Raw genomic sequence first — 21,673 nt, 5'->3', positions numbered from 1 at the left:
GAGGGCTTGCTAATTCAAGGGTCCCCGTGCAGGTTCAGGATTACAAATACCCTTTAGGATGCCTGCTTCTCCTATACTTTCTCTGACAGGACATTATTAATACAAGACAGATCGGGAGAAAGCTGTCACTGAAAGAGTGTTTCTAAGGATAATGTATTACGAAGTAATTCATTAAAAAACACTTAAAATTTTACTAACAAAATAAAACAAGCAGTACAAGGCACAGCTCTGCTCCTGCCAGATGCTGTCACTATTCCCCAAGTGTTTCCACTGAGTCCTGCACTGCAGTCCGCATGCCAAAAACAATGAACTGAACAGGACAGAGGTCTATTACAATTGCAATTAAGAGCTATGAGCACCCAAGGTGCTGGAAAAAAACCATCAGTATCACCTCTGGAGAGGGGCAGGCAGAAGAGAAGAAAAAAGAGACAAACTATTCTTCCTTGTCATTGCTTAGAAAGCTGTTTACGCAGTGGTTCTCAATTCTGGCTGCACATTAAAAAAAATCTGAGAAGTTTTAAAAGGTACTGATGCCTGGGTTCCACCCTCACAGATGCAGACACAGCTGGTGTGAGGTGGAGCCTGGGCACTGGTAGTTTTTAAAACCCAAGAGGTGATTCTCACGTGTAGTCAGGGCACTATATTGAGTAAGAGAAAGCCAAAGTCCATTCACCCCAAACACCACTGTGCACACAGAGAAGCTGTTTCTTGAAATTCTAAAACATGTAACTTGCTAGGAATGTTCTCCCATTCCAGATTAATGTCTCTGATAGACTTCCTAGGGTACCTTGAAGTGAACTTTACTTACTGTTTGTAAATAAAGTCTTTCGTTTAATTTTTTTCCCTCTAATTTTCATTTTATTCATTTCCACTGAAATACCACCTCAGAGGCACTGAGTTAAAAGTATCTATAATGAGTAACAGAAGGAGATGTTAAGGATGTTTGGTCTAGGGCAGGAGGAGCGAGTGGAATAGCTAATGGCTGGTGCTGAGAAGGAAAAGGAGCCCATGTGACACTGGTATGCAAGTGCTCTTCAGTCAGCAGGATGGCAATGCCTCCTTCCCAGCTCACCTGACGCTTTGGAGGTTTCAGTTCATCTCTTGGAACAATATCGATGAGAAAGTCAAACTGATCAAATTTTGTAATTGCCATGGCAATATCATTTCTCTGTAACAAAGAAAAGTAGAGTGAAAAACTAGCCTGGGGAGAAACTAGTTCACCTGGCTTTACACTCCCCAAGTTACAAGATAAGACTTCTAAACAAAACTAAATCCTCATGTTCGAGTCTATAGCTCAAACAAACACATCCAAACTCTTAAAGACTTCAAAGGATCCAACCTGGGAGGGCAGATATCGACAAAAAAGAAGAGATGCCTGTAGCTCGTGCTCTCTGAACAGGATATTCGAGCCTCTAGCCACTACTGCTTCCTTGATCCTACCTTAAGGTGCTTCCCACAATTGTTAAGTTATCATCCTCCAGGTTTCTGGTCATTTTGTGGCTCAGAAAAGTTAGGCTATCATTCAGCCTTATAAGCTCTTTGGGTCCTAAATAATATTTACTCTTTTTAGTTCACAAGTAATTGGAATTTATTTTGAATCTTAGCTAAAATCCGAATTCAGTAACTCTTTGTAACATTTTATAGTCACTGGATCTATACGTTAGTTCCCACAAGGCTATGGTTTTTATTTTAGAGTTAAAAACCTCAATTAAATCTATGGTTTAAATCTGGTATAATGTGATATGACTATCTGAAGCCTCAAGTTACTGGAACAGAGATGGGGTGGGTAGAGAACATAGGAGTCCAGCTGCCAGTGGCACTGAAACAGGCCTGTTCCAATGGGGTTCTTTCTCTCCACTTGTGACACTCTCTTTCTTTGAATAGTAAAATTAAGTTTTTTTTTTAATTAAAAACCAACATACTATGCATACTTATGATCTGTGTTTTCACTCTATGAAACTTTTAAATCAAAAGAGAACAAGAGAAAATGCTGAACTCTAGTGAATATTGAACTATTTAGAGAAAAGTGTACAATTCTACTTTGAAGGGCATAAAAAAATAGATGAGATAGGGAGCAGATAAATATGAGGATAAAACTAGTGAAATGTTAATGGCAGAATCTAAGCAGTGGCATACGGTGTTCACTGTAAAATTCAACTTTGCTTATGCTTGAAATCTTTCATAATAAAAGCCAACAGAAATCCTTAGCAACTTCTATGTACTACACCTTAAGAGAAGGTGACTCATGAGACAAAATAGGAGGGGATGGAAATTTTCTGTTTTTTCCTTCCCTTGTCTCTGTGATGGCCCCAAGCCATTGAAATGCAAAACTCCAATCCACCCTTCTTGCCAACCACCAGCTTGATAATAAACCCTTCAAACTGAAGCAGGGCACATCTTAAGGCGGCCAGGACTCTTTCTAAATGAGTAGGATATAGTGTCACATTCTTGATGATGTCACCTACTCAAATACAAGCTACCTGAATGGCTCATCTATGGATGGAATGGAGGGAGTGATAAAAAAAAGAAATAATAAACTTCAAAACATCTATCAAAATGTTCTACAATATTTTGAAAATGCAGATATGCTTGGTCTTTTAAAAATTTTTATTTTGCCTTTTTAAAATGTTCATCACTTTTTTTTGAGTTATTACTTACATACAGTAAAACCGAAAAATCTTAAACATGCAGCTCAATGAATTTTGATAACTGCAATGCACCAAGGCAGCTATCATCCAGATAAGAATATCAAAAGTTCCTTTCTAATCCTTCCCAGTCAATACACCCAAATCTGAGGCAACCAGGACTCTGATTTCTATCACCATAGACAGTGATAGTGGATGCAATCATACACTACACAATTTTCTTCTCTGGTTTATTTTGCTTAACATAGTATTTTTTGAGATTCATTCATGTTGTTGTGTGGGTCAATAAGTAACCTATTTTATGACCACACCAGAATTTGTTTATATATTCCCCTAATGATGAATACTTGGATTGTTTCCAGGTTTTGGCTATTATAAATAAGGTTGCCATGAACATTCTTACACAGAATGTCCATGTTTCTTTTACGTATATACCTAGGAGTGGAATGGTTGGGTCACAGAGTAGGGATATGTTTCATTTTATTAGAAAACGCCAAATAGTTCTCCAAAGTGATTGTACCACCTTCCATCCTGACCAGCAAAACATGAGTTTCAGTTGTTCCACTTCCTTGCTGACACTTGGTATTATCAGTCTCTTTTATTTTAGTCATTCTAGTGGGTGTAAATTGGTATCTCGCAGTGGTTTTAACTTGTATTTCCCAGATGACTAATGATACTGAGAACTTTTTCACACGTTTATTGGTTATCTGGACATCTTTGAAGGGCCTGTACAAGTATTTTGCTCATTTTATTTTTTAATTCGCGTTGATCTTGAAGGTGGCTTTAACTGGACTTCTCTGGACCCACAGACTTTCTTTACTTCAAAGCAGCATAAAATAAGTTCACAATATCTAGCTGCACCAAAATGTCAACTCCCCCAAAGACAGGGATTTCTGTTTTGTGCACTGTCAAATCCCCAGAACCTAGAACAGTGTCTGGGACATTACAGGTGTTCAATAAATATTTGTAGAATAAATGAATAAACACATGCATTTTCAATTTTGGAGATAAAGGAAACAAGAGGAGAAAACATAATTTCTTGGCTTTGTTATTAAAATACTGTCACTGTATTGTATCTGTCAACACCCTTCCTCTAATGTCTGGGGAACCTTTCCTCCCCAAGAGTTGGGGCTGGTTGCTGAGGGCAGGGCTTCCAGAGCCAATAATCAAGAGTTCTTCATAAAGTGTGAATGTTGATTTGATGAACTAAAAAGGAAAAGGAAGAAAGGATCCCCAGGAAGGACAACAAGGAACAAAAAGGCTAACAAAGTTAGTGAGACTTAGATGACCATTTTCAGGTGACTTGAGCTGCTAACTTTTCCTGGGGTCATCCTTTCCTGGAATCTCCCAAGGCTCCCAACCAGAAGTTGTTTATATGTGGAAACAGATAAATGCTCTGTCACTTGCACCTCTGTCTCCAGTGTGGGCAAGCCAAGTCAAGAGTTTATAGTCATTGAGCTGTGGAAACCACGAAAGCAATGGAAGTTAAGATTTGTAGTAGTGACCTTATTACCATGGCTATAAGGTATGTCTGCCTCCCAGTGGGAGAGGAAGATGCCAATTATATGTCAGCTAAGGAATAACAATCTTTGGTCCAAAGCCATGCAAGAGAAGCAGGCAAAAGCAGCTTCTTGTCCCAGTTCCGTCCACGTAGGGGCTGCAGTGTTACCTGTAGAGTCCGGCGTTTGTTATCCTCTGTGTGAATCCAGGCTCGAAGAGTCAACTCTGTGATAAAAATCTGGGCCGCCTTGGCAAAGAGCACAGGGGCTTCTGCACTGATCATCTGCAACAGACATAGGCCCTTCCCATCAATTAACAGCAAGTCATTCAAGCCAGTTAGTTTGTCTCTTGCCTTGTGTCTTGCCATGGGACTATGGTGCAAGGCTTGGAAAATGAGAAGGTGGTAGCTCAAGAGAGTTCAAGGTAAATCAGTTCATCATGAGAAGGGAAGTGGAAGAAGGAATACTCACTTATGTGGCATCTACCATGTACCAGGCCCTGTGCAAGGCACTTTCTTACCCTCATAATATCCTGTCAAAGAAACTAGCGTTCAGGAGAGGTGAAGTGACTTGCCCATGGCCAATAAGCCAGTAAGTGGCAAGGTTTTGGTTCTAATCCAAGAGAGACAATGTGGTGAAAGATAATGAGCTTGGGATCCAATGGATTTAGGTAAAATCTGAAGCTTCCCATCCTTTCTGAGCTTTATTTTCACATAATAAAAAACAGATAATCTTCCAGTGTTGGTGTGGGAATCAGATGAGATGATATATGTAAAAGCACCCAACAGAGGGCCTGGCATGTAGTAACTGCTCAAGCGATGTAAGCTGCCCTGCTGTCTGACTGCAAAGTGTAAGCTCTTGGTCAAACAAGGCTCTGCACCCTTGGTAAAGTGATCTGTGCAAGACACAGCCACGGAAAGAAGTGAAAGATAAGGACAACTGGGATCTTGGCTCTATCACTTTGGGTGAGTCACTTAACCTCTTTTTGTCTTCTTCCATATCTGCAAAATGGAACTAATAATTCTTATCCTATCAAGTCTCACAGGGTTACTGTGAGCAGGAAATGAGCCAGTAAAAGGGAAAATTACTGTGAACTATTAACCTCTTGTACAAATACAAGGGATTATTATTTTGAGGGGTAAGGAGCAAGAGTCCTAATGGGAGGTGGACTCCTAGGAATACAGAAATGGCCACTCTGAAGTTAACCCTCTCCCAAGTATAATTCAAGCAGAACAAGCTTATAGATCAAAAGGTTAGAACAGGTATATATCATTATCAAAGATTTCTTAGAGTCTGGATCAACAAACTAGGGATTATAATAAGATGCTAAGATGATAGCACTGTCCTGTTGATTGATGATATATGTTTACACGACACTGTGAAAAGAACTGGGTGGTACAGGCCAATTTCAAAAATACTCAGCAGTGTTGCAACATCTGGAAAAAACCCAGAATATTCCTAATTTTCAAAGAAGCATCATATAATAATTAAAACTGTTCAATTTCAGCTCATTTAACATTTTCACACAGGAACCAAATACAAAAGCAAAGACAATAAAAATATTTTCATTCAAAAATTAAACCTTGAACTCTAGGGAACTTAATAATGACCTATTCATTTTAGCTTCAATATGAATAATAAAAATGAATGTGAATTCACCTTCACATCTTCATCCAGTTTCATAATCTTCTTAATACGAGCCAACGGGAGTTCCTGTACTCGGAAATCTTTCTGAAATGAGCAACAAGAGGTCCGTAAATGGGAAGGACAACTAATAAGGTGGCAGAGCACGACAGCATCAGAAAACATTCTGACTGGCTCAGTCCCTACCAGGAAATACGGCAGGAGAGGAGGTACACAGATGAAATGGAGAAAATACAAGCTCCAGAGCAAAATTCTTTGCTTAATCCATGCAGAGCTTCAAGCACTTAAGGGTTTTAGGATACATTTATGATGGCTTCCAATAGTATCCTCATGAAAGGTTGCTGTCAGTTGTCATCAAGTTGATTTTGACTCATGGCAACCCCACATGTGCAGAGTGAAATTGCTCCATAGGGTTTTTAGGGCTGTAACCTTTTCAGAAGCAGATCCTAGGCCAGGCCTGTCTTCCAAGGAGCCTCTGGGTGGGTTCAAATGGCCAAACTTTTGGCTAGCAGTCAAGCATTTAACCAATTACTGCCACCCAGGTAGTCCCAAATAATATAAGGTTTGCCTCAGCACAATATAGAGGTGTATTATGAATGCCTCCCCCCCCCCCAAAAAAGTTTACCAGTCTGCAATATGCAGATTAAAATGAGACTTCTGCCTGAGTGGTACTCCTCTATATTGCTAGTTCTTTCTTCTATTTGAGAGCTACAAAGGAGGCAGCAGCAGCACCTGCTCACAGTGATCCACAGTACTCTGCAGCTAGTGTAGTATCTAACCTCTGTACTACCCTGACAACAGAACGGGAGGGCTCCTTTCCCATCACAGGGACAGAGGACTGTCTCCAAATTCTGTTTTGCGGGGACGGGGCATGGAAAAGGGTGAGGGTGAATTTATCAGTTGCCTTTTAGGAACAGCCCTCCTATTTTTTATTTTCTTAACAAACAGGTCTGGGGTTGGAGGAACCACATTATTTTACTGCGGATGGAACTTAGGAAAGGCCTTTTTGACCAGCACCACTCAATTATTTGTGACTTAAGCCCTTTTTTGTTTTGAAACTATTGGTATTTAAACACATGCCCAACGATGGATGCAATTCTAGAAATAAGAAAAATTCATCGTGAGTTTCAGAGCTGCAATGAAGAGAAAGGTGCAGAGGCAGAGATTAGCTAAAATCAGCAAATTCTCTACTGGGGCCAGGTGTCAAATGAATGATTCTATAAGTGGTCTGAAATGTGACTCGCCAAACCCAATATGCTCACCTGGGAATTTGCATCATCACATTATGAAAGGAGCAGCTATTATTTGAGATTTGGTGTAATTAACATGCATAAGTGAACCTTCTTTTCCAAGACCCACAGAAAAACTCAACTATATGTCAAAGAAGGGAGTAGGGGCATTTGGGTAAAGCATCACCAGTCTTCCCAGAATTCATTTATTACAAAGAAAGAGCACTATTACGATAAAATGTACACCCAGGACATCTGATTTCTCCATGCAAACTCAACAAGTTGCTTGGCTACAACTCAGCTCTACAAATTTTAAACACCACTTTTTCATCTTTTCCATTTCCAAATTAGGTATCAACATTTTCCATGAAGCCTCTACTAACTAACCCTGGAGTGGCAGAGGCTTAAAGTCCAGTTTTTAAAAATTTCACCAAGAGTACAGAGCAGGGCACATTCTATTCTTATCTTCTCTCCTCCTTTCTTTCATTTACTCTTTCATGCAACTTAACTGACAGTGAACGTACTCACTATATAAAAAATACAAAGACGAGTGGATTCCTATCTTTGAATAGCTTATAGTTTAATTATAAAAGACAGTCACATAAAAACATTATAATCTTCTAAAGGGTGTAAAATCCCAGAGGGACAGAAAAAACAGAACAACCAGCTGATAATGAAGGATTGGAGAGGGAGAGGGTCTGGGAAATGTTCCACAGACAGGCCAACACCTGAATTGTCTAAAAGCTGATGAGAATTTGATTGTTGGAAAAGCATAAGAGCATTATTCAGGTAGAGGGAATAGCACGTGCAGAAGATGGAGACACAAAGAACAGAGCCTGCTTAAGTTTTAGACGTATGACCTGGGTACACAGTACATATGTGGGAGCAGCAAGAAAGGAGATGCCACACTGAGGCCAAATCCTGAAGGAATAAAGAAGTCACCAAAATCAATCACTGGTCTTCCTACTTGTGTGGCATATCAAAGAGATTCTACACAGAAATGCCAAAGCAAATGTTAGAGATGATGATTTCTTCAGAAGGCCTCCCAGAATGATACACACAGCACAAGATCATGACCGTAAGATTTAACTCTCTTACATGTAAGCCCTCATCATTTGGTTTGGTTGTTTCATATCATTTCCATGGATTGTTCCAAGATTACTTAACTAAAGCCCAACACTGATAGAAAGGACCTCCTTCCCCAACTTGAAAGAGTAAAATATAATTTTAAGAAGTTCTGAGACTATTCTTTAATCAAAAGAAACAAGAAAGGGTCAAGGATAAAGAGATTATATCCTTCCCACCTTGGAGAGGTATAGAATGAGGCAGTGATTTACAGAACAGCTCTAAGTACCCCAGCCCCAACCTTTTCTTTTGTGAGAAACTACTTTTCATGAGCCCCAAACCTTGAGATCTCAAGCGACAGTGTATGAAAAGTGGATCTTTAGACATGTGTGTATTTGGGGCAGGGGGCAGGGGCACTCATCACTGCTGACAGTAGCCAGTTTTCTATTATCGCATCCTAGTTTTCACACGTGGGCTTTATGATAATCTTGTTGGGGAGGGGAGCTCCTCCATCATCAGTAGATTAAGGTCCACTGAAAAGCTCTCTGTGCCATTGGCAACCATGCAACTTACGTCTAACTATGTGAATAATATTTAATTCCTCCTCTTGAAGCTGATCCAAATGGGAGAATAACTGACCCATACTGACGCTTCCTTTCTACTTTTGCAAGTGTTATCAGCAAGGTGGAAAGCAGGTCCTCTCTCAGAACATTCTCATGCCCCTGACCATAATGAGAGAACTACATTAAAACTGATGACATCTGAAATTGCCGAGTTTCAAAAAGTCTGGATTTCCTCAATGAGAGCTGGGAGCCAAAGAAAAGTCAATGGGTCTCAGCTGTGCTAAAAGAACATCCGGAGTTTCAAATAATGATGAAAAACCTTTTCTAGGCCAACTCAGTCAGGTACTACTGCAAAGTCAAGATTTTAACCCTCTCAAAAGCAGTGATTCTCAACCTTTGCAGCACGTTAAAATCACCTGGACAGCCTTAGAAAAACAAGATGCCTGGGCTCTACCCAGACCAACTAAATCAGGAGCTCTGAGGGTGGACTTCTGGGATCATGTTTTTGAAAACTCTCTAGGTGCCCATGATCCACATGAGGTGTAAAAGCCACTGCTTCAAAGCTGAGATTCACAGTGAGGTACTCACACCAGCACTGGCATCACCTGGGAACTAAAGAGAAATGCAAAATCTCAGGTTCTACCCCAAATTACCTAAATCAGAATCCATATTTTAACAAGATTCTTATGTAGGTCATATAGAAAATAAAATTTGAGAAGCACTGCTTTAAAGGAAGGGCATATTTTGTAACGGTCCACCAGCTGCCACCACAGTTCTTGTTTAAATGGTTACCTGATTCGACTGAAGAGTCAGAAACATCAATGTCCAACCTAGGGGCACTAAGGAATAAAATGGCATTTAAAAGACAGTGACCTAGGCATTAAATTACTAGGCTGAATGGGATGCAAGGAATACTTAGGGGAGAATTAGGTATTTCTTTTCAAGCTTCAGCTCCCTTCTTCCCCTCTCTTCTCCACTTTCAAAGAGGTTCAGAGGGGTAAAATTCAATGCCAAGAAGTCTGTTAATTATTGTTCCCAGATCGCTGCTGAGAAGGAATACAGTATTTTACACAATCACTGTGGTATACAATCATTTTGGTTTGGTTTCTAACCAACTTCAATCCCAGCTGAACACCACCTAAGTTTATAGACAATTACAGAGCTTGTAAGAATGAGGAGAGTGTGACTGCTAAGCTGAGATGAAGGATAAATTACTATCATTGGATTCAGACCAAAATGACTGGGCCAGTGTTTCCAATACATCATGAAGTCTATCACCCAGCAAAGGTCTATTATTTGTTTTGGAACAACTGTGTCCCAGCCTTAGAGACCACAGCACCTTCTGAATATTCTCATCAGTTTTATTTATGCCTGGAGAGTTTAAACATAATGGATTTTTTGAAAATCTGTTAAGACATTTTGAGATGTCAACCTAAGCGGCTCTGACTTATCTGAAGAAGTCTCGTTGTAAGTGTTGCTGAGTTTAAAACGACACAGACTACATGCTAAGATGTCTGGCTACCCCATGACACAGGTAGAGGTACAGTCAGAGAAGCAGATGCCTTCCTGCGCTGTGGTCAGAGAATCTTGCACAGATGAGAAAAGAGTCTTATGAAGGGAAAAGAAAGTCTAACAGAGGGAAAAGTCATGCAGGCTTTACTGGATGGCAGTCTCAGTCAAAGCTGACACTGATGTTGCTTTGCACTGAATCTGAAGTGGAGAAGTCTGACTCATTCAAACATTTACTGAGCACCTACTACATGCCAGACACTGTTCTAAACATCCCAATATAGAACAGATACCATGGTAAACGTCTAGGGGTCTTTTTCAAGGGTATACGGGAAGAAAATTTCAGTTAGTCATCAATAGAAGAGTGATTTAAGACAGCTTTCCTCCTTGCTCTTCTTTCTCTTCACCCACAAAAACGTGAACCAAAAACTGAACCCCTCCAGGTAATTCTCTTATAACCTTGGACAGATTAGGTGTCTAGGTGCTAAAATCTAGTGAACACCACAGCCTGCTCTGCTGGCCATCAAACTTGAAACGTAAACCAAGTGTGATAAAAATCAAAGCCCGGCAAAACCAAGAAAAGTGAAGTGCTGAGCTTGAAGCGCAAGAGCTGATCTGGCTACTTGCCTGATCCCGGATTTCTGTTTCTGGGCTCAAACTGGAGTGCAGGCCTGTTACATTGGCCTAGTTCCACGCCACCCCACAAGGCACTGAGGGCACTAGTTTTATACTTGGTCCCAGCACAAAACAAAAACCCAATAAGCTTAACCATGAGATTATCCCCCCAAAATACGAACAAAACACCCCAGTTCTTACTTTACAATTTCATTTTTTCCTACCTTCTCTTTTATATCTGAGATAGTAAAGATAACTACCACCTTTAAACTGCAGAAGAGAAACAATGACTTTTCAGTGGAAATCTACCTCTGAATAGTGGACAGCCTGAGAAAGACCAAGTTCAACTGCCGAAGATCTGCACATAAACAAATACGACCCCCTGGTACATCCAGAATATAAATTAGTGTTTTTACCCTGAAGTCAATGAGCATTTTTTGATTATTTCATTCACTCATTACTTGTTTATTGTCTGCCTCCTCCACCAGAATATAAGTTCCATGAGGGCAATGATCTTGTCTGTCTGGTTCACTGCTGGATCTGCAGTATCTAGCACACAGCCACGGTTCGTGTGTACTAAGTATTTGTTGAGTAAGCAAATAAATGGACCTTGTATGTCACATGTTAAAAGCCACTAGTCTTAAGGTATTAGTTCTATGTTAGGTGAGAATCCAGTATCTGCTCTGCCAGGTTGCCAGGAATGACACATCCTGCATAGGGAGTTCCTTCAGTATTTGCTAAAATGACACCAAACAGAAGACTCTTCATAAGGATGTGACATTACTTTCTGAAAATATTCCAATATAACCTATCTCACTTCCTGTTACTACTCTCATACACACACTTGACTCCTACCCCAAGTGTCACTACAGAGACAGTAACTTCCAGCCACTCTGAACTCCTTGCTGTTCCTCTAACACAGGCCTTCTCCTCTGGGGCCCCACACCTTTAGGAATGCCCATCTTTCTGCTTGAGATACACTCTCCCAACCTTTTCATCTGGTGAATGTCTACTCATATTTCAAGACCCAACAAAAATGTCCCTCTGTGGTAACCCCTCTCTACCTGGGAGAACCAAGCAAAATGTCTTTGGTGTTCCCACAGTACTGTGACTTTACTGCTTCAGGACTCATCACTGCGCCTGATTCAGCAGCATTTAGTAAATACTTGTTGGCTAAACAACTCTGTCTCATTCTAATTACTAAACTGTAAGCTCCTTAAGGGCCAGGGCATATTTAATTCTTCTAAGTCAGTGGTTCTCAACAGGGGGAGATTTTGACCTCAAGGGAACATTAGGCAATGTCTGGAGACATTTTTGGTTGTCATAATTGGGGGGAGGCATGCTACTGGCATGTAGTGGGTAGAGACCAGGGATGCTGCTAAACATCCTACAGTGCATGGAACAGCCTCCCAAAACAAAGAACTATCTGGCCCAAAGTGTCAATAGTGCTACTGTTGAGAAACTCTGATCTAAATGTCTTTTAACACCTAGAAAGAATGTCTGGCTCATAACAGATTTATTATTGAATAAATTGGCCAACAATTTCTACCAGGTTCTAGAAATTTGGCAAGACTATCAAATCAGGCCTAAAAAATGAGCTACAGGTACTAAAGGAGGTGAGATTTTTGCTTTTCAGTACTCCCTGAAAGATACGCCTCACATTAAACTACCTCCAAGTCAAAGCATCCACCACACACACACGCCTGAGGAAAGTCACTAGTTACCTCACCTAAGATAAATTATATTATTTTCATTTTCCCACTCAGAGGTCAGGAATGAACTATGGTTTTGTAAACATGATAAAAAAAAAAAAAAAATTTTTTTTTTTTTTTTATAGAGATGAAAAATGTTTTAGTCTAAATTTTGGCTAATCATCCTATAGCTCTCTTCTTTCTTCTTAAAAGTTTCCCACAAAATCTTCCCCATTCTTTCTTACCACTGTTAAATTCCGGATTTCTTCCATGACACGAGGCCAGAAGGACTGTAGGCTTTGCTGGGCATCACTGCTGCTAGTACCACCAAATCCTCCTTCTGTGGACATTTTCACAACTGAGAACAAACACATACATGAGATACATTAAAACAGTTAAGGCCAGACTTTCTATCCAGGTTATTTATACCTTTTCTTTGTGGATGTTTTCACTAATTCCTTCAAATTTTCAGTCTGATTTCACTGAGAGGGGTTTTAGCATAGATTTAAATCTTAGCAAAAATATAAAGAGGTGAGTTTTCTCTTCTTCCCAGCTTATACCACAGAGACTACCAAGAAGCATCAATGAAAAAATTTCAAGTTGCTTGAAATCCTAATGTGCTTCTAGGGCTTTCGGATTCTTATCTGGGAGGAAAACGGCACTTGGCTGGCCTAGTTTAGCACATAGTTTTCAATGTCTTTCCCCTCCAAAACTTTTTCAAGTTCCCAGTGGCTTCTCACACTCCATGCCACAGCCTACAGCAGATACATTAAGGAGCTCCAGTTATTAACACTGTACAGACCTCATTTACATAAAAAGACAAGAGGAGGCAAATGTATAGAGACCAAAATTTATCAGTGGTTAACCAAGAGCAGGAGGGAAGGGGAAAAGGGGGGTTAACAGTGATGGAAAAATCACGCTGATAAACGGTAGGACTGGCACAGTCAATTATTGTAACTGCTGTCAATAAGTTGCATACCTATAAAAAGTTGAATTAGCAAAAGTTGTGTGATAGATATATTTACAACAGTGACAAAAAAAAAAAAAAAAGGCAGCTGTTGAGGCTGCTTATGTATAACCAAACACCTCATGGGATTTGATTCCTTGGCTTGGAGGTATAGGGTCATGGTTTCATGGGACATTCCAGTTAATTGGCCTGTTAGGTTGTTGTTGTTAGGTGCTGTTGAGTTGGCTGTGACTCATAGCGACCCCAAGCACAACAGAATGAAACACTGCCTGGTCCTGAGCCATCCTTACAATCGTGGTTATGCTTGAGATCATCGTTGCAGCCACTGTGTCAATCCACCTCATTCAGAGTCTTCCTCTTTTCTGCTGACCCTGTACTCTGCGAAGCATGATATCCTTCTCCAGGGACTGGTCCCTCCTGACAACGTGTCCAAAGTGTGTAAGACGCAGTCTCGCCATCCTTGCCTCTAAGGAGCATTCTGGCCGCACTTCTTCTAAGACAGACTTGTTTGTTCTTTTGGCAGTCCATAGTATATTCAATATTCTTCGCCAACGCCACAATTCAAAGGTGTCAACTCTTCATCAGTCTTCCTTATTCATTGTCCAACTTTCACATGCATATGATGCGATTGAAAACACCACGGCTTGGGTCAGGCACACCTTAGTCTTCAGGGTGACATCTTTGCTTTTCAACACTTTGAAGAGGTCCTTTGCAGCAGATTTGCCCAATGCAATGCGTCTTTTGATTTCTTGACTGCTGCTTCCATGGCTGTTGATTGTGGATCCAAGTAAAATGATATCCTTGACAACTTCAATCTTTTCTCCGTTTATCACGATATTGCTCATTGGTCCATTTGTGAGGATTTCTGTTTTCTTTATGTTGAGGTGCGATCCATACTGAAGGCCGTGGTCTCTGATCTTCATTAGTAAGTGCTACAAGTCCTCTTCACTTTCAGCAAGCAAGGGTGTGTCATCTGCATAACACAGGTTCTTAATGAGTCTTCCTCCAATCCTGATGCCCCGTTCTTCTTCATATAGTCCAGCTTCTCAGATTATTTGCTCAGCATACAGATTGAATACGTATGGTGAAAGAATACAACCCTGATGCACACCTTTCCTGACTTTCAGTATCCCCTTATTCTGTCCGAACAACCGCCTCTTGATCTATGTCAAGGTTCCTCATGAGCACAATTAAGTGTTCTGGAATTCCCATTCTTCACAATGTTATCCATAGTTTGTTATGATCCACACAGTCGAATGCCTTTGCATAGTCAATAAAGCACAAGTAAACATCCTTCTGGTATTCTCTGCTTTCAGTCAGGATGCATCTGACATCAGCAATGATATCCCTGGTTCCACGTCCTCTTCTGAAACCAGCCTGAATTTCTGGCAGTTCCCTGTCGATATACTGCTGCAGCCGTTTTTGAATGATCTTCAGCAAAATTTTGCTTGCGTACAATATTAATGATATTGTTCTATAATTTCCACATTTGGTTGGATCACCTTTCTTGGGAATAGGCATAAATATGGATCTCTTCCAGTCACTTGGCCAGGAAGCGGTCTTCCATATTTCTTGGCATAGATGAGTATGCACCTCCAGCACTGCATCTGTTTGTTGAAACATCTCAGTTGATATTCCATGAATTCCTGGAGGCTTGTTTTTCGCCAATGCCTTCAGAGCAGCTTGGACTTCTTCCTTCAGTACCATCAGTTCCTGATCATATGCCACCTCTTGAAATGGTTGAACATCGACTAATTCTTTTTGGTATAATGACTCCGTGTATTCCTTCTATCTTCTTTTGATGCCTCCTGCATCATTTAATATTTTTCCCATGGAATCCTTCACTATTGCAACTTGAGGCTTCAATTTTTTTTTCGGTTCTTTCAGCTTGAGAAATGCCGAGCGTGTTCTTCCCTTTTGGTTTTCCATCTCCAGCTCTTTGCACGTGTCATTATAGTACTTTACTTTGTCTTCTCGAGAGGCCCTTTGAACTCTTCTGTTCAGTTCTTTTACTTCATCAATTCTTCCTTTTGCTTTAGCTGCTCGACGCTCAAGAGCAAGTTTCAGAGTCTCCTCTGACATCCATCTTGGTGTTTTCTTTCTTTCCTGTCTTTTCAATGACCTCTTGCTTTTTCCATGTATGATGTCCTTGATGTCACTCCACAACTCGTCCAGTCTTCGGTCGCTAGTGTTCAATGCTTCAAATCTATTCTTGAGATGGTCTCTAAATTCAGGTGGGATATACTCAAGGTCGTATTTTGGCTCTAGTGGCCTTGCTCTGATTTTCTTCAGTTTCAGCTTGAACTTGCGTATGAGCAATTGATGGTCTGTCAATTGGCCTAATAATGTTTAATGCTTCTATTCTACCTCCTAGTTCATTACGTAGTGCCTGGAGTCTTAAAAGCTTGCAAACAGCCACCCAAAGCACAACTATTGGTCTCTAGTCACTCAGAGCAATGGAAGGAGAGTTAAGAATAGAAGATGATAAGGAATGTGTGGTTAATTGTCTCCATAAACAACTGCCTCCTTTGCCATGAGACCAGAAAAACTGGATAGAGCCCAATTACCATTACTGGACATTTTTGATAAAAGATTCCAAAGAAGAATCCTGATCAAAAGGGGGAAAATGAGGAACAGAATTTCACATTCTCATGGGCTCTAGACTTTCTGGAGACATGTGGGGGTGGATGAACTCCCGAAACTACTGCCCTGAGATAATCTTTTTTTTTTTTTAATTGTGCTTTAAGTCAAAGTTTACAGTTCAAGTTGGATTCTCATACAAAAATTTATACACACATCTGTTATGTGACCCTAGTTGTTCTCCCTATAATGTGACAACACACTCCTCCTTTCTGCCCTGTATTTCCCGTGTCCATTCAACCAGCTCCTGCCCCTTTCTGCCTTCTCAACTCGCCTGTGAGCAGGAGCTGTCCATTTGGTCTCATGTATCTACTTGAGGTAAGAAGCACACTTTTCACAAGTATCATTTTATGTCTTATAGTCCAGTCTAATCTTTGTCTGAAGAGTTGGCTTCAGGAATGGTTTTAGCTTTGGGCTAACAGAGATTCCGGGCGCCATGTCTTCTGGGGTCCCTCCAGTCTCGGTCAGACCATTAAGTCTGGCCTTTTTACCAGAATTTGAGTTCTGCACTCCACTTTTCTCCTGCTCCGTCAGGGACTCTCTGTTGTGTTCCCTGTCAGGGCGGTCACTGGTGGTAGCTGGGCACCATCTAGTACTTCTGGTCTCAGACTGATGAAGTCTCTGGTTTATGTGGCCTTTTCTGTCTCTTGGCCTCATATTCTCCTTGTGTCTTTAATGTTCTTCATTCTCCTTTGCTCCAGGTGGGTTCGGACCAATTGATGTATCTTAGGTGGCCACCTGCTAGCTTTTAAGACCCCAGACACATCACTGCCCTGAGATAATATTTAAACTTTAAGCAAAAAATATCCCCTGAAATCACCTTAAAGCTGAACAATTGTTTAGCCTAACTACTAAAAAGGTTGGAGCCCTGGTGGCGTACTAGTTAAGAGCTTGGCTGCTAAACAAAAGGTCAGCAGTTCAAACCCACCAGCCATTCCTTGGAAACCCTATGGGGCAGTTCTACTCTGTCCTATAGAGTCACTATGAGTCAGAACCAATCCGAGGGCACCTAACAAAACAACAGTAAAAAAAAAGGTCTGCCTTGAGCATCATGCTCTTTTAAGAACTATCTATATGAGATTAAATTGACAACACCAACTCAAAAGATTAGACAGGAACCTTAGAGGGCAGTGAACTTATGTTAATTGGGGAGGAACAACTCAGAAAAGGTAAGAACGGTTGCACACCTGGAAGAACGTAATCAGTGTCACTAAATGGTACATACACAAACTATTGAACTGGTGTATGTTTTGCTGTATATATTCTCAAGAACAATAAAATTTAGAAAAAGGAAAAATAAAACATTACTCTGAGAAGAGGTCCAGAGGCTTCACTAGATGTCAAAGGACCCATGTTACAAAAAAGACCAGGAACCCTGCCACAGAAGCAGAACTTGTTTGGGCAACACCAGCACAGTTCTCTTGTACATGGGATTCCCTGTACCACCCCGTGTCCTCTGCATGTCCTGCCAAGCAGTACACCCAGCTTGCTTCAGTATGTGTCAGTCATCATTCCAGGTGCTTTCTGGGGCTCCTACCTTTTGGTGTTCATGGTGCATTTTGAGGAAGGCTTAAGCACTCCCTCTCGAGTCTGGTTTTGTTTGTGCCCAGAACAGCAGCAGCCTGTTCTGGCTTTACCCAATGGGAAGAGAGAGGGCCTGCCTAGGCAGGTTTTGGTTCCTCCAGGTCAGTGCCTTCCGCTGCTGCAGTTGACCACTTCCCCTCCTATGGCAAAAGCCAGACCCTGGCTCTAGTAGTACGTGAGAAAGCAGAACGAAGGACAGAGAAGTGGGTGAACTCTCGACTCTGGGATGGTGCAGGGGCTCTGTATGGATTTCCCAGAGTTACATCCGCTGTCTGTGCCCAGAGGCTCCTTTCCCAGCAAATAAGATTCATCAAACAGCAGTTACAGCCATGCGAGAATATCTGCACAAGGCTTGGGTACCCACGTATGACCAAGCAGCTACAGTAAAAGGTCACGGCTAACTCTCAGCCCATTCTCTGAGACTCAGTGCAAATTCTGGCTTCATAGTTCAGAATCATATGGAAAAGTAGAAAAAACAAAACAATTGGGTTCAAGTCCTGGTTCCGTCCCTTCCCCTGCTAGCTGGGTAACCTTTCATTAATTCACAAACAGTTTTTGAGTGCCAGTCATGTGCTAGGCACTAAGCATACAGAGGTGAACCAGACATAGGTCCTGCCTCCTCTCACTAAACTTACTCTCTAGTAGGGAGGCATGTTGCTGTTGACCAAATTACAAACTGCAATAAGCTTAGGCAAGAAATGAGCAAGGAGTTACGTGGGTACAGAGATGAGGTAGGACGTTTGGAGAAGGCCTCTTTAAGGAGGTGATGTTCCAATAGATACTAAAAGCTAAGGCACAGCCGGCCATGAAGAGAGAGGGTGAAAACCTAAACAGAAGCAATAAAACAAAAAAAGCCAAACCCGATGCCGTCAAGTCGATTCCAACTCATAGCGAACCTATAGGACAGAGCAGAACTGCCCCATAGAGTTTCCAAGGAGCGCCTGGCAGATCTGAACTGCCGACCCGTAGCACTTAACTACTACGCCATCAGGGTTTCCAAACAGAATGAATAGCACACGCAAAGGGTCTAAGATGGGAAAGAGCGTGGCCTGATAAGAAACTGAAAGGGGGCCAGAATTACAGAAACATGTTGGGAAGAGAGAGAGTGGTGACAAGTAAGGTCAGAGGGAAGGGCAAAGGCTGACAGGTGGGGCTGAAGTTCATTTGAAGTGAGAGAAGCCATGGGAGATTTAAGCAGGGGAGAGACAGATTTTTTTTTTTAATTGTGGTAAAACACACATAAAATTTAACATTTTAATCAGTATAAAGTGCACAACTCAGTGGCATTTAGTACATTCACAATGTTGTACAAGCATCACCACTACCTAGTTCCAGAACTTTTCATCACCCTAGAAGGAATTCGTATACCCATTAGTCACTCCCCATTCCCTGCCCCCCGCCAGCACCTGCAACCACTAACCTGCATTCTGTCTTTATGGATTTGCCTATTCTGGGCATTTCATATAAATGGAATAAAAAAAAAATACTGTACAGAGATGAGAACTGAAAGCTTTTTTAAAAAATAGGAGTCAAGTTTATGCTTTTTAGATGCTGTGGCACCATTATTTTTGGGAGGGGAGCACTATTGATGATGATTATTCCTTCTAATCCCAGACTAACCTGCCTGAAAGGACACAAAAGCACTGAAGTACAGGCCAACCACTGCGTGGTGGTATGAAGTCTCTGAACTGAAACTACTTTCCAATTCTTTCCTAACCTGAACCTTGCTGCTAGGCACAAAGCACAACATGCCAACAACTGGGAGGTTTAAAGATGGTTGAAAAACAATAGGGAATTAAAATTAGGACAGACAGAAGGGGGTTAGAACTTGCAGATGGCTTTGAGATGGGGGAGGGGGAAGATGAATAATCCCTAGATCAGCTATTATCAGTTAGGTAATATTAACAGGGGAAAATAAGAGCTCCAGGTGGCTTAAATGCTTATCTGGCAAACACTTAAATGCAAGAAAACAGTTTGATTAAACACAAAGAATGGGAAACTCAGAATTCAGATTTTGGGCAATTATTTGAAAAGGTTTAACATGCCAGCGACAGGACGCTGGCAGAGTTACATAAGTTATTAAGAACTAATTCTGAAGGGTTAAGAGTACCAAAGCCAAGAGTCACATGACCAAACGTGCTGCTTTCCAGGGTCCATGTGAATGCGTGCTAGGCAGATCACTCTCCATCAGCAGAGCGGAATGAAGGCTGATAAATCTAATTTTATACTGTGAGGATGTTCAATTCACTCTTACATGTTTGCCTGGGATTGTCCTAGAGGTCTCTGATGTTGGTTTTTTTTTCCCCCGTCTAAAGGAAACGATAAGAGGAAAGACATGGGAGGAAAACAAGAGTATAATCTTCAAAGCAGATCCCACTCTGGTATAACGGCATTAGTGGATGGTGAAGTAATGGGAAAAGATCTGGAGCCAATTTCTGGTGCTGGAGGCCTACAAGCAATTCTATACATCAATAGAACTATAAATACCTGGGAAGCAACATGATCTTGGAGTTTCTGGAGGGAATTAAACGAAGAGTGTTGAACCAAAATTGGAAATGACAGGATAAAATCTCCAGTACTAAATAACCAAGTGAGGTTCCCTCAAAACTCAGCTTCTGTGTAACATCTTCACTAATCACCACACAGCCTCTCTCAAATGTATTGAAAACAAAGAAATCAAGGTAATCTAGAGAAATTTTATTATTTATTTTTACTAATAGCTTCCTATAAGGTATTCCTAGGGAAATCCTGGTGGCATAGTAGTTAAGTGCTATGGCTGCTAACCAAAAGACTGATAGTTCTAATCCACCAGGTGCTCCTCGGAAACCCTATGGGGCAGTTCTACTCTGTCCTATAGGGTTGCTATGAGTTGGAATCGACTGATGGCAACAGGTTATAAGGTACTCCTAACAATGAAGAGAGCAAGACTCAATCTAACCCTTTTTAAATGGGGCAAATTTTAAAAAATCTTTCTGAAAATGAAAACAATTATCAAACAAATTAAAAAGAATCTAACCTTTCACAGCACAGATCCAATGATGGGCCGGACCCTAGCAAAATCTGCCACGCAAACCACTAAGGTCAAAAGAGGAAGCAGCACGTTTGCCAGTGTGATGTGATTTCTTTGTATACTTGCTAATGGCAGGTAGGTATAGTTTGGAATGCAAAGGTCTGTGAGATTTAGAAGGTTAGACAATAAGTTTTGGTTGTCCTTTGACAAACATTACAGAGGTGTACGATTGAAGAAAGCACGTTTAGAAGTCTCTGTGTGCAGTCTGGTTTTAAACTCTGAGTTGCCCCTACTATGGATGTGTTGGCATGATCAGGTCCCCGAACATCTGTGCAGTCACTAGATTTTAATGAGTCTCTGGCTGTCTGAGAGCCATACACAGTTGTAGTAGGGACTGTGTACAAGATAAAAGTTATCAAACCTTGCAGGAACTAAAAAATGGATTAAAGGTAAGTTTTTAACTTGAGAGGGCCATCTGCATTGGAAAATCACACATGGATAATGGCCAAAAAAAAAAAAAAGGTCAGTAACTAGCATCCTTTATATTTCACTGTATCATAGAAGTTTAGGACTGAAATTAAAAAAAAAAAAAAAAGACATCAAGACCCATCCAGACCCACTCCTCTGTAAGATGCCTGCAACTTCTTTTCAACCTCTGCCCAACCCCCTCGATCCCACTCCAAGTGGTCATCCGCCATGAATTTAAGCATCCCTCTCTAGTTCTGGGAACCTCGCCCACTCCTGGCATTCTTTTCCATCTTTGGACAGCTCTGACTGTTCTTCTTTACATTAAGTTGTATTTACAAGCAAAGTTCCATTTGAGCTTTAGATTTAGAGTTAAAGCCTTTATGATTTTTCTATCCAGCAACCTCTTCTTCTAAGTTTCTCTGACTTCAAAAAGACAAAGGTGCTCTTCCCCATCAGGGACACAAGATCCTCTCATGAGGAAAAAGAGGAAAGGATCTGGAGCATGTTGTCTAGCATCTCTACATAGAGAAATTAGTAACTAATT

The 21,673-nt window shown here is 41.0% G+C and overlaps 1 protein-coding gene across 8 annotated transcripts in view; it reads right to left on the bottom strand.

Annotated features, from left to right (window-relative positions):
• Positions 1 to 21,673, bottom strand: part of NFYC (nuclear transcription factor Y subunit gamma) — a 76,156-nt gene that overhangs the window by 14,767 nt on the left and 39,716 nt on the right. For all 8 annotated transcript variants that reach the window (XM_064281799.1, XM_010595261.3, XM_023554581.1 and 5 more), the window contains 4 exons: positions 12,706 to 12,818; positions 5,804 to 5,875; positions 4,315 to 4,428; positions 1,073 to 1,168 (listed from right to left, as the gene is read on the bottom strand). In XM_064281799.1, coding sequence (XP_064137869.1) covers positions 1,073 to 1,168; positions 4,315 to 4,428; positions 5,804 to 5,875; positions 12,706 to 12,810 — 387 coding nt within the window. In that variant the 5' untranslated portion in view covers positions 12,811 to 12,818. Of the gene's footprint in view, positions 1 to 1,072; positions 1,169 to 4,314; positions 4,429 to 5,803; positions 5,876 to 12,705; positions 12,819 to 21,673 lie in introns of those variants that run through there.

This window comes from Loxodonta africana, chromosome 3 (genome assembly GCF_030014295.1).
Source record: "Loxodonta africana isolate mLoxAfr1 chromosome 3, mLoxAfr1.hap2, whole genome shotgun sequence".
Taxonomy (NCBI): domain Eukaryota; kingdom Metazoa; phylum Chordata; class Mammalia; order Proboscidea; family Elephantidae; genus Loxodonta; species Loxodonta africana.
This window is presented reverse-complemented; position numbering and strand designations above follow the sequence as displayed.